This window comes from Schistocerca cancellata, chromosome 1, assembly GCF_023864275.1.
Source record: "Schistocerca cancellata isolate TAMUIC-IGC-003103 chromosome 1, iqSchCanc2.1, whole genome shotgun sequence".
In the NCBI taxonomy this organism is placed as follows: Eukaryota; Metazoa; Arthropoda; class Insecta; order Orthoptera; family Acrididae; genus Schistocerca; species Schistocerca cancellata.
Window position 1 is genome coordinate 1,110,346,562 of NC_064626.1, and position 17,598 is coordinate 1,110,364,159.

The window sequence follows — 17,598 nt, forward strand, 5'->3', positions numbered from 1 at the left end:
TGTAGGTGCACGGTAGAAATTCAGTTGGCTACCCACGATCCTCCATCATCACAAATTTCTCGGAATATCCTATGGCTTAAGGGATAGGGCAAGAATTTGGATGATGGTTCAAATGGCTCTGAGCACTATGGGACTTAACTTCTGAGGTCATCAGTCCCCTAGAACTTAGAACTACTTAAACCTAACTAACCTAAGGACATCACACATATCCATGCCCGAGGCAGGATTCGAACCTGCGACCGTAGCGGTCGCGCGGTTCCAGACTGTAGAGCCTGGAACTGCTCGGCCACTCCGGCCGGCAAACTTGGATGAAACAAGCTTTACAGCACAAGTAAACAAATGCTTCAATGAACACGAAACATAGCACAGTTAACGAAACACATATAAAAACACATACACAAAGATTCAGTCTTTTTAGTGATATGTGCGTGTATTTATAACATGAGGAGGTACGATTCCGAAAAGAGATTCTGCAACTGTGTAGCTTTTTGATTTCCATGAACCTGCAGTGACAATTCGGTTTTTGTGGTTCCTCATAGCAGGATTCCACAAATGTACGAGGCGTGTTTTTTAAGTAAGTACCGTTTTGAAATTAAAAAAAAGACGTGCTAAGATATCTCAATAATTTTATTTTCACAAGAAAGCCTGTACCTTAATCTACTTTTCTACACAATTTCCGTCAATATTGAGGCACTTGTCTTAACGTTGTACCAGTTTTTGACTAGCATCCTCATAGAAGTCTGCAGCCTGACTTGTTAACCATTGCATCACCACTGTTTTGACTTCGTCATCGTCTTGAAGATGCTGACCGCCCAGGTGTATCTTTAAGATGAAATATGGGTGGCCTACGTCACACCAGAATCAAAGCAACAGTCCATGGAATGGCGGCATTCACATTCACCCAGAAAAGTGAAGTTTAAGCAAACAATTTCTGTCCGGAAAATCGTGTGCACAGTTTTTTGGGACAGAAAAGGAGTATTACTTGTGGAATTTCTGCCTCGTAATGAGACAATCAATGCAGCAGCTTACTGTAAGATATTGCACAATCTGCGTCGTTCAATTCAGAACAAAAGACGTGGCAAGTTGAGCAAGGGCATTGTTTTGCTGCAAGACAATGCCCGTCCGCATGTGGCGAATCAGACCAAAGATCTCGTCACATCTTTTCGATGGGAAACTCTAGATCATCCTCCGTACAGCCCCGATCTTGCGCGCAGTGACTACCATCTGTTCCTGCACTTGAAGAAACGCCTGGGCGGTCAGCATCTTCAAGACGATGACGAAGTCAAAACAGTGGTGATGCAGTGGTTAACAAGTCAGGCGGCAGACTTCTATGAGGAGGGAATTCAAAAACTGGTGCAACGTTATGACAAGTGCCTCAGTATTGACGGAAATTATGTAGAAAAGTAGATTAAGGTACTGGCTTTCATGTAAAAATAAAATTATTGAGATATCTTACCATGTCTTTTTTTTTAATTTCAAAAAGGTACTTAATTAAAAGAACACGCCTCGTAGTTATTGCTGGTAAAGTTCCAAAAACTCAAGAACTTGCATGTTATTCCACTGTTCCTTAGACACTGTGTTCTCAAATATCTGACTTGGAAGTACAAGCGACCAAAAAACTCGGGTTTCGAAACGACAACAAAAACAAACAACGTTGGCGCCAATGTGTGGGCGAGGTATCGGTACTGGCCCCAACGCCCTTTGATGTTTAATATAAATACCGACAAGCAACGGAGCCGTACAAAAATTGGGGCCAACGCGGATTCCAAAGCTATTTCACCTATCACCTATCACCTATCACTGGACCAATACTGTTGACGCTTACGTTGGCCCCAGAGTGTGGTCGCGGCCTTACATAAAGAGTGCAGTAAAAGGTACCCTTCATCTGAGAATAGCTATAGCTGTAGACCATAATTACGCATCACTGACAGCATATTTTGCTGAGAATGAGCAGACTTATAGCAAATATTGGAACACGTGAGGCAATACTGATCCTACGAGTTATCTTAGAAAACAGATTAAGGAAAGTAAACCTACGTTTCTAGCATTTGTAGACTTAGAGAAAGCTTTTGACAGTGTTGACTGGAATACACTCTTTCAAATTCTGAAGGTGGCAGGGGTAAAATACAGGGAGCAAAGGCTATTTACAATTTGTACAGAAACCAGATAGCAGTTATAAGAGTCGAGGGACATGAAAGGGAAGCAGTGGTTGGGAAGGGAGTGAGACAGAGTTGTAGCCTATCCTCGATGTCATTCAATCTGTATATTGAGCAAGTAGTAAAGGAAACAAAAGAGAAATTCGGAGTAGGAATTAAAATCCATTGAGAAGAAATAGAAACTTTGAGGTTCGCCGATGACATTGTAATTCTGTCAGAGACAGCAACGTACTTGGAAGAGCAGCTGAACGGAATTGACAGTGTCTTGAAAGGAGGATATAAGATGAACATCAACAAAAGCAAAACGAGGATAATGAAATGTAGTCGAATAAAGTCGGGTGATGCTGAGGGAATTAGATTAGGAAATGAGATGCTTAAAGTAGTAAATGAGTTTTGCTATTTGGGGAGCTAAATAACTGATGATAGTCGAAGTAGAGAGGATATAAAATGTAGACTGGCAATGGCAAGGAAAACGTTTCTGAAGAAGAGAAATTTGTTAATATCGAGTATAGATTTAAGTGTCAGGAAGTCGTTTCTGAAAATATTTGTATGGAGTGTAGCCATGTATGGAAGTGAAACATGGACGATCAATAGTTTGGACAAGAAGAGAGTAGAAGCTTTCGAAATGTTGTTCTACAGAAGAATGCTGAAGATTAGATGGGTAGATCACATAACTAATGAGGAAGTATTGAATAGAATTGGGGAGAAGAGGAGTTTGTGGCACAACTTGACTAGAAGAAGGGATCGGTTGGTAGGACATGTTGTGCGACATCGACGGATCACCAATTTAGTAATGGAGGGCAGCGTGGAGCGTAAAAATCGTACAGGGAGACCAAGAGATGAATACACTAAGCAGATTAAGAAAGATGTAGATTGCGGTAGGTACTGGGAGATGAAGAAGCTTGCACAGGATAGAGTAGCATGGAGAGCTGCATCAAACCAGTCTCAGGACTGAAGACCACATCAACAACAATGGCAAGAGGAGTGGAGTACTCACGGGCATGATCTCGGCGAGGTCGTCAATGGTGAGTTGGGAGACGACGCCGACAGCCGCGTCGTCCGAGGCTGGCACGACGGGTGGCGAGAGCAGTTTGCGGTAGCACAGCGACGGGAAGTGCAGGTCCAGGATGATGGAGTTGTACACGGCCAGCCCCATCAGCACGCCGATCAGGTTGTACTCGCGCAGGCTGCCCGCCTGGTCCGTGCTGAACCAGTAGCAGCGCGAGTGCGGGTGGTACACGAACATGCCGTAGTCTGGCTGGAAGATCTGCCGGATCAGCAGCAGGAACCACTCCTTGGTCAGCCCACCCATGTCCAAGCCCGGCTCGCCCACAAACGATACCTTCAGCTTCTTTTTCAGATCCTTTTGCTTGCTGGCGATCTGCAACAAAGGGAACGAGGAACTTAGAGCAGGTACACACCATCCTTACTGAGGGCGCTAAAGAATGAGCACTGTTTTTCTTTTTTAATAAGTCTTTTGACTACTTTCTATCGACCCACCATGATGTCCTCTCCCGTGTCAGTATCTGCATCTCAAAGTGGCTCTCGCACCCAACGTCATTATTTTGTTAGATTCATTCCATTCTCTGCCTCTACAAATGTTTACTTCTACAGTTCCCACAAGTACCATGGAAGTTAGTCACTAATGTCATAACACATGTCGTATCATCTTGGTCCTTCTTCTAGTGTGTGTTTTCCACATATTCCTTTGCTCATTGAATTTGCAGAGAACCTCTGTATTTCGTATCCTATCTTTCTGTAACGCCACCACTCAAACACTTTGTTTCTCTTCTTTTCCAGTTTTCCCACTGTCTATGACTCACTTTATGACTGAACTGTTCAACACACCTCTTTTTCTAATAAACTATAGAAGAATCCGGTACACTATAATGTATATCACGATCAAAAGAGACCGAAACCACAAGTTGTATAATTTTCTGGACTGAGAGGAAATGTGCATTCTTGAGGAGTAACACTAATATAAAGTTAACTATTTTATGAGAAACATAATTATTTTTGCATTTCTAATATCCTTCACAATTTTGTACACTTGTAGAGTTAAGAACATTTAGATTCAGTATTAAAATCATAATTATTGTTTTACATAATTATTCAAAAAGATAAAATTAATAGAAACTTGCTTTTGTATATGAAATATTGGTTAAGTATACCTCTTTGGTTCAAAATATCGGTTATGTCGACTTATGTCGAAAGCGGAGTCCGTTAGTTATGGAGTAATGAGTTGGAAGTTGGCGAGTTATGGCATCAGCTGTTGGACTGCGAATTCGTTTGGCTTTAGCTGGAAAAGATTTGATTAATGTTTGTATTACGATGGAAGTTTCATTTGTGCTGATTTGTAGAAAAGTATACGAAACCAAGTGCCCAGTGTCCAAAAGCCTGATCATGTCTACTAGACACGAATATTGTTACTTGGAGCAAGCTACAATATCCAACTCATCAAGGAGCAGGAAGAAAAAGGTACTGAGCACCTTTGCTTCTCAGCTAATTATTAGCTGCAAATTCTTAGCGATGTAACCTAATAAAGTGCGCATGCTTTGAATTTTATTTTTTATTGCTTATTCGACCTTAGAGAGCAGGGTGACTATGCCTACATAAAGTGCTGTGCTCGAGACTAATTTCTCAGCAGTTTCGTCCTCAAATTAAGGCCTATGTTTTATAGCAGCACACATCTTTTTTGGAGGAATATCCACTTTGGCTGCTCCAATCGATCCTCCTTACGTTGTCCATCATGTATTATTTTGATTCCAAGGCAGCAGGATTCCTTCACTTCATCTACTTTGTGGTTACCAATTTTGATTTTGATTTCTGCTGCTCCCAGAGGTGGAACTAAAAAGGGGGATGGGAGCTCATGATGTTTTCCAAAAAACATTTTACTAAAGGAATTCCTACTTTTATGTATATCATTTTCTAAATTTCTTAGTCAGTTGACGGGAAATAAAGTAGCATGGAAAAGTCTACAAATATATAGAATATCACATGCTATATTGAACACAACACTTTTAAGTTGCTCGCTTGAGGGCCGGGACACATAGATGGACTGGGCCGGTTGCAAGGAGCAGTCCAACCAGGTAATGGCTGGCTGAACGTGCTGAGAACGCCAAATCTGACATTCGTGAATTCATAAGTAGAATCACAGAAGGTTGAGTAAGATAGGACAGAAAAGATAAGGCCTTACGATGAGGAAAACAAGTAACAGAAACGTAGGTTTTCCTGTCTGTAGGTGGAAACAAAAGAAATAGTGTTTACATGGTACTTCATTTTCTGTTAATTATCTAAGAAACTTGGAAACTGATATACTTAAAAGTATGAATGCTTTTTGTAGAATGTAGCTCTCCAGGTGACTAGAGGAAAGTACACACCTACCGGAGCTGTAGTGGACTGTACATGCACAACATGACAGTGTATATCCTTGGTTGACGACGCATCGGTAAACAAATAACACAGCTTGGCGCGATTGTAATTTGTGAAGCGACTTTCGGTTTTAGTTGATAATTTTTCTGAAACAACTGTCCCCAGTTTCTGTTCACTCAAATTTGCAACTCACTTAATATCCATAATAATTATCAGTCGCTTTTGCGGTATTATAAGTGTTAACAATGGAGGCGAAACTGAATTAATATTGTGCCTAACGCTGTTTTGCTTCGTAAAACCTGACCGTGGAGTGTATAAATGGAAGAAAGACTTACACGAAGTAATAAATACGCACCAAAATAAAATTCGCAAAAGTAAAACAGTCCGAAAGATTTAATGTAAAGGGTGGCCTTCCGTTACCCTCCATCAACAACCACCACAAACCCCTAAACTTAGATAAAGAACATAAGAAACACTCGTTTATAGGGGTTTTCTTGGGATATGAACCATTTAGAGCTACTTGTGAGAGGGAATGAAGTTCTGCTAGACTGGTCATCCAAATAACAATTGAGATGAATATTGCTGATCTTAAGGCTTCTTCAGCCTGGTTAAATAGATTCAAGAAATCATACAGTATAGGAAGTCGCAATACAACTATGTTTACTTCAAGTAAAGGTGTAGAGGTGATGCCATTTATTCGTAGCTGACTTGAAGAAGAAGCTTGTTGTTATCCACACATCTGCTGTGTCTTACGCCGATCAGTCTGGTTTCTTCAAAGAACTTCGAGCAACCCACACTATCATTTCGAGGAGAAAAAAAGACAGAGTCGGTTGTGCAATCGACTAATGTTATGACGTATTCGTATACAGCAATGACGGTAATGAGTGGGTTCCTGTCTCCGCAGTTTCTGTTTTCGGGAACCTCAGGGCATATTTGGATCAAAAATAAAAAAAAAAGACTGTTGAAATGGCAAGAGTCTTATAAACGGCCTATCAAAAACCGAAAAATAGGAAGGAATATTTTTAATATTTCTTCAAAATGGTCTCTAACCAGCTGCAGAAATTAATTCACTGCTTTTGTTGGACACTTGGCCTGGACACCTCTGGCTTTGCGGAGACTTTATGTAATGCAGATTCCACTCGGAGCAACCAATGTTGCTCTCGGTAAAGAATTTTTTCGATCGTGAAAGTAATTTTTAGGTAATTTTCAGACAACATAATTTCAGATACTCATTTGAAGTTTATCGGGAGAACAGTAGTCTTAAATTTCAGTCATTTGCGCATTATCAGTTTCCAGCGCCACGTTTTACGAACTTCTTTAAGTATGTCAAGAGTGCAGCACAATAAGCAGAGCAACAACCAGGAGCATTTCTTAGGCCACCCAGTTGTGTCTAAATAATACTAGTCATTACTGTGAAATGCCTGAAAGCATTAATTTTTCTTTCGTCAGGTGTGCGTAGTGTAAGGAAAATGTTTCTTTTCGTTATTCAAATGAAGCTTCACTTTATTTTGTCGACTATGGGAAATAAGCAAGACATTGTTTCATTGTTAGTAAAATTCACATTATTCAAAAATTATCGTAAGAACTGTGCTGCAGGAATTGTTATACAATGGTGTATGTGTAAGAAATATTTAATTTCAACAAATTAAACTCAGTATTGATGAAAGTCGACTGTGATGTAACATCAATCATTACGTAGTTTTATTTTCTGCCAGTCCCCTTCGTAAGAATTACATCTGCAACAGTTCAGGTGTCAATATGAACTGCGCATTATTCAAAAAATTAATGATATGTGACATTTTTTGTATGGTTTAGCTGCTTCAAATTCGCTTACGTCACTCCGAATATTCGCTCTACATGGCGCTATACTCTCTTTTGTTACAGCTGATTGTGCTCTAGGCAGGAAGGGCTGCACTAATCGCTGTCATAAGTGGTTCTTCATGCGACAAAAATCAGTAACTTCAACAACTTTTAAAAAATCCTTGCAGTGTCTTAACAGCTAAAATTTCTTTGTTCTTCCTGCGCAAAAAAATTCAGGGTAGGTTTTGACGTGTCGGATTGGACCATCCCTTTGTAAGTAAGACAGATGAAGTGAAAGACTCTTGCTACCTTGAAATCAAAATAACACATTTACGCGATGGAATATCCATAGTCTGCAGACTTGCGTTCACAGTTGTAGTCCTGAGTGAAATACTGATTATGGTGATCGGACACTTCGATTTTTATTGTGTAAATTATTATTTTTGTGTATTATGCTAAAGCGATGTACCAAGCATTAATGTAAGCAAGTTATTACTGTTATAGTAAAACATTTTATATGAGATATAGTTATTGATATTAATTCGTAAGCAAATGTAGTACATTGACAGTGAGGGTGAAAACAAATTGTGAAAAAAGGGAAAATTTGGGTTAACGTCCCGTTGACATCGAGGTCATCAGAGGTGAAGATCAAGCTCAGAATATTTCAGAACTGGTCATGGAGATCAGCTGTGCTCTTTCAAAGGAACCACCCCGGGATTTATCTGGAGCGATTTAGGGAAATCACGGAAAATCTAAATCTGGACAGGCGGACAGGGATTTGAACCGTCGTTCTCCACAATATGAGTCCATTGGCTTAACCATTGCGCCACCTCACTCGGTAAGCAAATTATATTTAAGTATGTGGGGAGAGGGAGAAGAAAGTAAGAAAGTGTGACTTCCTTCCAGAATCCAGTCCTGGATCCATGCATGGAACATTACTTTCATTTTCTTTTGTTTACTTTCAATTCATATTCTGTGCTCATTAGACTGATATTTTGATGCCTCTCTCCATTGTCTCTCTCATTACATTCAAATGGTAATGTAATAATTCTTCCTCACATTCACTGAGGATACCACTGCCATCAACGAATCTTATCATTGTATTGCAATGTTGAAACCGCACTTTCCTTAGGTGATATTGTAACTTTGAATTTTGACTATTTTGTAATTGTGAGCTGAGTAGCTGTAAAGCTGGGCTAAAATGCGTCCATGGACAACATGGAGTAGTGGAAAAAACTTCCCCTGCTCTCTTCAGTTCCTCATATAGGTGATGAAATGAAATGAGCGTTTGGCGTCATTGGCCGGGAGGCCCCTTACGGGGCAGGTCCGGCCGCCTTGGTGCAGGTCTTATAACATTCGACGCCACATTGGCCGACCTGCGCGCCGGATGGGGATGAGATGATGATCAAGACAACACAACACCCAGTCCCTGAGCGGAGAAAATCCCCGACCCAGGCGGGAATCGAATCCGGGCCCGTAGGCCTGCTGTCCGTCACGCTGACCACTTTTTTTCCCCTCAAAAGGGCCTGAGAGAAGGGTCGGGGACAAAGAGGGCAGGGGTCGTTTTTGGAGGCCTGGCCTAAATGTCCCGTTCCCGCCCTCCAAGCGCCAAGGAAAGGAAAGGGGTTCTACAGGATCTAGAGAACTTTAATGGATCAATTTCACTTATTTCTAAGTATACATCTATATATGGTATATTTTCCTTCAGCTATCGGGCCGGACATACGTGATGAAATTCTGCTAGTCTGCTTATTTTGGTTTCGCTGGATTCTTTGCCTCTAAAATACGGGATTTCTAGAAAGAAAGACTCACTATCGTCTAGTGAAGCTGTTTACTTTCCTGGCAGTGGGCTATTGGCCGACTGTGAACAAGCTCCAGCGATTGGCCGTCCATTCGGCCAGACAAGGAGTCGGACGATTATGGTTCCAGTACACGGCCAGGCTAAGTCCGTGCACAGAACTTGGTAGACGTAGATGAGACTCACCTCGTTGAGAGAATCGGAGACTAGGTGAGAGCGCCGTACGAGGATGTTGAGGAAGAAGATGTCGATCTGAGGCGCCTGGTGGCGTGCGACTTTGGCCACCAGAGAGCGGCGTGCCGTCAGGATCATCTGCTGCTCTGAGTCCTGTGGGACATATCAACAAAGCTGGCCACTGTAAACGGTCTACACCAAACATTACAAAAGAGTCACGGAAATGATGTTATGTGTCGTGTAGAATGTATTTCGGTCCATAGAGTAACGGAGTGTCTTCTGTGTGGAGCAGTTAATGAGGAAATGTAGCGAAACATTTAACAGCATTGCCTAATTTTATGGAATTGCTCAAACGGTTTAAGATTTGCTGTTAGACAACAGGGAACCGGCAGCTAGAGGCGGATTTCCAGAATGTTTACCTGAGGCTCTCGAAACCGGATTTCGCAAACCCAATACCGCTTCTGGTTGTTTATGTAAAAACACCAAAATCGATTCTAGAAATCCGGTTGTAGCTGCCGGTTTTCCACTTCTACATTTGATTTTCATTCCCATGTAAACGCACAACTGTTTCTCAAACGAGCTTAAGTTGTCAACTTGCGTCTCTTTTTGTTTGAAAAAAAAAAAAAGAAAGAAATCGGCTTTTTGTCCGGTGAAGGAGAAGTAGAAATATTAGACTGAGCATGAAGTTGTCTACACGTCTAATGTAGTAAGGAAAACTCGTTAACGTAGCTAAATACCTCGCGATCTGCCGATAATTTTGCGGCAGACTACTCGTATTAAAACATTTTCGTGAAATCTGGGGCCTACAACTAACTGTGGATCAAGCAGTGAATTTTGGTTGCATCACTTCTGTTTGTGAAATCCTTTTTCTGTCTGTAATTGGCGAACGTCATTCTTCACCTGGCAGAAAAATATGCGTTGTAGGGTTACTCTTGGATTTCTGTGCCAGTATGGGCTTAGTAACCACAAACTCCTTTTTTAAACATAAGAACATTCACCGGAATACTTGGGAAGGCAGGGGAACCAGATCTGTCACTGACTATATAATAACAGATCAGGAATTCAGGAAGGCTGTGAGGGACACACGTGTATTCAGGGGATTCTTTGATGACACTGATCATTATTTAATCTGCAGTGAAATTGGTATTGTGAGGCCGAAAGTGCAGGAGGTCAGGTCCATACATAGGAGGATAAGAGTGGAGAAACTTCAGGATAAGGAAATCAGGCACAAGTACATAACAGTGATCTCAGAAAGGTACCAGTTAGTTGAATGTAGTCAATTACAGTCACTGGAAAAGGAATGGACAAGGTACAGGAACACAGTACTAGAAGTGGCTAAAGAATGTCTTGGAACAGTAGTGTGTAAAGGTAGGATGAAGCAAACAACTTGGTGGAATGACACAGTCAAGGCAGCCTGTAAAAGGAGAAAGAAGGCGTATCAAAAATGGCTACATACTAGAACTCAGATAGACAGAGAAAGTTATGTTGAAGAAAGAAACAAAGCCAAACAGATAATTGCAGCATCCAAGAAGAAACCTTGGGAAGACTTTGGAAACAGGTTGGACACTTTGGGTCAAGCTGCTGGAAAACCATTCTGGAGTGTAATTAGCAGTCTTCGAAAATGAGGTAAGAAGGAAATGACAAGTATTTTGGACAGGTCAGGAAAACTGCTGGTGAATCCTGTGGATTCCTTGGGCAGATGGAGGGAATATTTTGAAGAGTTGCTCAATGTAGGTGAAAATACGATCAATAATGTTTCAGATTTCGATGTACAATGGGATAGGAATGATGATGGAAATAGGATCACATTTGAGGAAGTGGAGAAAATGGTCAATAGATTGCAGTGCAATAAAGCAGCTGGGGTGGATGAAATTAAGTCGGAACTCATCAAATACAGTGGAATGTCAGGTCTTAAATGGCTACACAGGATAATTGAAAAGGCCTGGGAGTCGGGACAGGTTCCATCCGACTGGACAAAAGCAGTAATCACACCAATCTTTAAACACGGAAACAGAAAAGATTGTAACAACTACAGAGGCATCTCTTTAATCAGCGTTGTGGGTAAAATCTTCTCAGGTATTGTTGAAAGGAAAGTGCGAGTATTAGTTGAGCACCAATTGGATGATAATCAGTGTGGATTTAGGCCTCTTAGAGGTTGTCAGGACCAGATCTTTAGCTTACGGCAAATAATGGAGAAGTGTTACGAGTGGAACAGGGAATTGTATCTATGCTTTATAGATTTAGGAAAGGTATATAACCGGGTTCGTAGGAGGAAGTTATTGTCTGTTCTACGAGAGTATGGAATAGGAGGCAAACTTTTGCAAGCAATTAAAGGTCTTTACATGGCTAGTCAGGCAGCAGTTAGAGTTGACGGTAAATTGAGTTCATGTTTCAGAGTAATTTCAGGGATAAGACAAGGCTGAAACCTGTCTCCACTGTTGTTCATATTATTTATGGATCATATGTTGGAAACAATAGACTGGCTTGGTGGGATTAAATTATGTGAAAACAAAATAAGCAGTCTCGCATATGCGGATGACTTAGTTGTGATGGCAGATTCGATTGAAAGTTTGCAAAGTAATATTTCAGAGCTAGATCAGAAATGTAAGGACTATGGTATGAAGATTAGCATCTCCAAAACGAAAGTAATGTCAGTGGGAAAGAGATATAAACGGATTGAGTGCCAAATAGGAGGAAAAAGTTAGAACAGGTGGACGGTTTCAAGTACTTAGGATGCATATTCTCACAGGATGGCAACATAGTGAAAGAACTGGAAGCGAGGTGTAGCAAAGCTAATGCAGTGAGTGCTCAGCTACGATCTACTCTCTTCTGCAAGAAGGAACTCAGTACCAAGACTAAGTTATCTGTGCACCGTTCAATCTTTCGACCAACTTTGTTGTATGGGAGCGAAAGCTGGGTGGATTCAGGTTACCTTATCAATAAGGTTGAGGTTACGGATATGAAAGTAGCTAGGATGATTGCAGGTACTAGTAGATGGGAACAATGGCAGAAGGGTGTCCACAATGAGGAAATCAAAGAAAAACTGGGAATGAACTCTATAGATGTAGCAGTCAGGGCGAACAGGCTTAGATGGTGAGGTCATGTTAGAAGAGGCACCAATGTTAGCACTGAATAGGGGATCATGGAGGAATTTTATAAGGGGGACTATGCTCCAGACTGAACGCTGAAAGGCATAATCAGTCTTAAATGATGATGATGATAACTGAAAGGAACCCGTTTTGAGAGTTGAGAAGAGATAATGCGGAACACGACGACGGAGCTGAACATCACTCCTAAAGAATACTCCCAGAAGTGTTTCATGAAGTGGAAGGGTCGATGGGCTAAGTGTCTGCAAGCAGAAGGGGCCTACTTTGAAAGGGATTAGGGTCCCAACCCCGTCATCTTTTCGAAATGTTTTTTCTGGCCAAAGGTTGGATATTTTTTAGACAGGCCTCGTATGTTTTACGTTTCTAGTTAAATAAGAGTTTGTACCATCATTATTTCCTCTCGCCACCTACCGATGTGTTTTATTTTGTCTGACTCGACGTCAAATTCACGTAAAATACGAGAGGGAAGATCGAAGAGGTTAGAGCCATTTTTACGGAAACTGTTTAGTGTTGGCATCTAAGTCACAATAAATTGCCATTTATTTTCATCCGTCTTTCACTCTGCCAAGTTTCTCTCGTATCAGAGAGCGACCTATGGCGGGTTCCCCGTGTTAGTAATGAAATCCTGGATGAATAGTGCGCTATTTACAGCAATATCGAATATTGCAGAGTATAGCACTCCGTCTTCAGGGCACAACTGGCCCATCGGGACCATCCGACCGCCGGGTCATCCTCAGATGACGATAAGGATAGAAGGGGCATGTGGTCAGCACACCACTTTCCCGGTCGTTATGATGGTTTTCTTCGACCGGAGCCGCTAATATTTGGTCGAGTAGCTCCTCAATTGGCATCACGAGGCTGAGTGCACCCCGAAAAATGGCAACAGCGCATGGCGGCCCGGATGGTCACCCATCCAAGTGCTGGCCACGCCCGACAGCGCTTAACTTCGGTGATCTGACGGGAACCGGTGTATCCACTGCGGCAAGGCCGTTGCATTCCAGAGTATACAAACATTAAAACATATGCTATTCCGAGAACCTTCCAGAAATGATAAATACTAAATAACAAAAAATTGCCGGTGATTGGATATGAACTATTGACGCGCAACATGGCAGCCAGCGACACTAACCACTACGTGACGCTCCGTGCACGACATATTGTGGCCTTATTTTGGAGCAGAAGATTTCACCCCACATATATACCTCTACTCACTGTGTGTCACTGGATACAACAATTAACTGCAGATGCAGAAACACCATCGCTGGACTTCGCAGCACGGAGAAGTCACGGCAGATGTTGGTACATGCCAGTGGTAAGGTACGAGTGCATCAAAAACAACATGAGGCATTTCATCACAGTTAGTAACAGTGCACTGTTCAAACTGGTGGTGAGGGTGGTCTCAAGCTACGGGTAATCTCCATGGAATGGAATGGGGCTTCGGACAGGCTGATACTGTTTCATTCTGTCGAACAGGGTAGGGCTCCATTTTCCGATTGCCTACAGCGTCTCATCTCACAGACTTATTATTTACACAAAACAAGTGTGTAATATTTATTGATAATTTGTCCTATGGTCTGATCTGAATGATCTCAGTCAAATGTTGATTTATTGGGAGACAATTATTCCAGCCAAATAATGCAATGTATCTAAAATATAACGTTATGCAAGATGGGTTAAGCTAAAGTGGACGACACATACAATTATCTTGGTGATGCACTGGGTGTGTGGTTGATCACATAAATAGAGACAACTTAGTTTCCCACTGACTGTCTAGAGTTTTTCCTTGTAAGTATAGTCTGCCTTTCCTGGCCTCTGATTGGATAGCATTGGAGGACAGGAACTCCAGAACGGCACGACACGAAGATGTGGCGTCAGTCTTTCGTGAATGAAATATATTTTTTTACAATTGCACCACTGCGTCTCAACCTATCCGATTTTTTATAGCTTGTACGATAGCTCAATAATGTATCATTTACGATTTTGCACTTTGCGCGGTAGTTTTAACTCTGCTTTGCAGTGTGGCGCTCCAAAGCAGCTCTATTCAGAGAGGTTTAGGTCTCCCCCTGGCAGCCAGCCGCGCTGACCACCCGGTCCCAATCGTTTGGAATCATTCGTCGCTCCAGAGACGTACGGTAAAGTGCTGCGTGAAGGGAATTACGTTCTTTCCCGTACTCTGAAAAAGAGCTGTACATGCATCTCATCAGATCCAGATGCCTTTCCTCCAAGAGAATCACTTTGCTTAATTTCGGCGTTCGTGTGATGATAACGATCACCAACAGTGACGTCTGGAAGACCGAATTTTATATTTCGTTCTTCTCTTACACTCTTTCCGTTTCGCTGACGGAATGGCCACTGATCGATTGTATATGCGACTTTGATCTATTTACTGTCTTAAAGTAAGTCCAATAGGCCTACTTGTTTGGATTTTTCGTCACTATTTGCTTTCGAATCAACTTTCTAGGCCGGTTGTTGAACAGCGGCTGGTCTCTCTCATCCTTCATAAAGTTGCTAGAAACGTACCTCTCCATGTTAGAGAAGTTGTACACTTAAAATGATGCTTTTGTTTGAAAACAGTATTAGAGGTTCAAATGGTTCAAATGGCTCTGAGCACTATGGGACTTAACATCTGTGGTCATCAGTCCCCTAGAACTTAGAACTACTTAAACCTAACTAACCTAAGGGCATCACACACATCCATGCCCGAGGCAGGATTCGAACTTGCGACCGTAGCAGTCGCGCGGTTCCGGACTGAGCGCCTAGAACCGCTCGGCCACCGCGGCCGGCTCAGTATTAGAGTTGGATTTCCGTAACACAGTGCTCACTCGCACTTGTAAGGAATATCCAAGTCGGCACCTTAGTACGAGAGATGCCGCTTAATGCCAAATCACCCTTTTCATCAGTTTTACCAACTACTGAACAACTTTGGGAATTCTGCGATCAGCACACCATCGTGGTATTTTGGGCTTTGATAAAGGCAGGAATATAACGATGTCCTACAGGAAAACACTCTAACTGTGCTAGATTTGACGCTGTGACGTGTGTAGAAACCTTTTCGGAGGCATAATGGCCTCACGAAATACTTCTTAGGGACTTCGGAAAGTAGGTTAAACATGTCGTCCCACTTTAAGGCCGTTCCTCAAGAGTGGGGCATTATCAGAAGAGAGTACATGTTCCCGATTTCCTGCAGACACAAAGACAGGTGCTTTGCAGTGTGCGCTCGAAATGGAACGGCAACTGGGAACGTACTCCAAAATTGAAGTACATGGGACAGCACGAATCTTGTGAGTAAAACGGCTATGTAGACCAAATGCAGTGTCGCGTTCAGCGGTAGTGAAACGGTTGCCAAAATTTGACGAAGGCCGCACAAACGTGCGTGATGCTGGCCGCGATGACCATTTCTTGCACCATGCGATTTCCATGTCTTCGCGCAAACTAAAACAGCATCTGGGTTTCGAAAGAGATTTTCCGATGTTGAGGACTTTCACCCAGCGGTTGTCGAATGGCTCCGTGACGGACGTCTACCGTCGAGGAACTGAAAGACTGGTACAACGTTCTTTACAGAGAGTTGGTGGCCACACCGAAAAATAATATAATGTAACTGTGTCACTTAGAAGTGTAGTGTAGCATTTAAGTTACTTGGAGTGTCATAATAACGTCTAGTTTGCTTATTGGAGTCACATCAGAATGTTGCGCATATAACATTGTTTCATTGCTCTGCGGTGACGAGTTGATTTTAATAGTGTGTGCATATATTCCTACATGCAGGTTTCACGATGGGCATATCGAAACTCACACGGCAAATTCCGAGTCGCCGGCATGTCCGATGCAAGTCACAGTTGTCTCTGAACTGGTGTATTTCATCAGATAAACAACGATATTCAATATGCGAAGGACATTCAATAGCTAAAAAGACAAATTGACGGAAAAACTGTTTTTACCAAATGAGACTTTTACTGCTCCTCTACATAATGCCCACGCATATAAATACACTTGTCCCAACCACGAACTTCTCTCTTTTGTAGCTGATGCAAAGAAGTCTTTGTCTTGTTGTCTGAGTCCCTTTCCCATACATTCTTTGACCTCCTCATTGTTGCTGAACCTTTTTCCACGTAATGCCTCACTGAATGGACCAAAAATTGAAAATCCGAGGGAGTAAATATGGGCTGTAGTGAGGATGAGGCAGTATTTGCCAACCCATTTTTGCAGTGGTTTCTTGGTGCGATGGCGACCATTGTCGTATAGCAATATCACACCTTTTCTTTGAGATCCTCAATGTTTTTCTCCCACTGCTGGCTTCACTTTGTTCATCGGTACGTCTGAGTAGTAGGCACTGTTATTGTACGCCGGTCTTCCAAATAATCACAAAAGGCATCCCAAAAGATGGTCAACATGAATTTTCCAGCTGATGCTTGCACTTTGAATTTCTTTCGGACAGATGAACTGGTCTGCCTTCATTCCATGCTTAGTCTTTTGGGCGCTGGTTAAGATGAATCCGAGTTCCATCTTACGTTAAAATCTTGTTTAGAAAGGATCGCCTTCCCTTTCATAGCAGTCTTTAATTCTGTACACACTCTGAGCCTTGTTTCCTTGTGCTGTTGCGGTAACTTTTTAGAGACTCACCTCGCACTTGGTTTGCTGTACTTGAGCTTGTTACTGTTAACGTTATGAACTGTGCCAACACTTACTGCAAATTTTGCTATATGTTCGACTTAATACGGTGGTCTTTGCGAATAAAGTCGCCAGTGCGAGTTTCGAGGGAAGGAGTTGACTCTTGAACTAACTGATTCCCACGCCCGGGTTCCCGGGTTCGATTCCCGGCGGAGTCAGGGATTTTCTCTGACTCGTGATGACTGGGTGTTGTGTGCTGTCCTTAGGTTAGTTAGGTTTAAGTAGTTCTAAGTTCTAGGGGACTGATGACCATAGATGTTAAGTCCCATAGTGCTCAGAGCCATTTTTGACTAACTGACCGGGAAGTTGCTCGCTAGTCACTGAGGTTCGAACGGTTTTGAGCGTTCACTCACTTATTAAAATTTCTGCGGTTCATACAACTTTCACCATACAGTAAAGTCATTCGAGAAAAGATTTTAGCTGATTTTTTTTACCTTCAGGAAACAAAAAAATGGATCATTGAACGTTGTTCAATTGTTGTGGGAGCTTCAAGCGAACACGCCATTGCTAAACGCTATTGAGG

General features: G+C 42.1%; 1 protein-coding gene and 1 pseudogene across 1 annotated transcript in view; both read right to left on the reverse strand.

Moving 5' to 3' along the window:
• Positions 1-17,598, reverse strand: part of LOC126131442 (probable E3 ubiquitin-protein ligase HECTD2) — a gene marked incomplete at its 5' end in the record, with an annotated part of 375,805 nt that overhangs the window by 52,659 nt on the left and 305,548 nt on the right. Inside the window, 2 exons of the mRNA XM_049915173.1 lie at positions 3,154-3,537; positions 9,313-9,453. Coding sequence (XP_049771130.1) covers positions 3,154-3,537; positions 9,313-9,453 — 525 coding nt within the window. The remainder of the gene's footprint in view (positions 1-3,153; positions 3,538-9,312; positions 9,454-17,598) is intronic.
• Positions 13,285-13,402, reverse strand: LOC126102132 (5S ribosomal RNA; annotated as a pseudogene).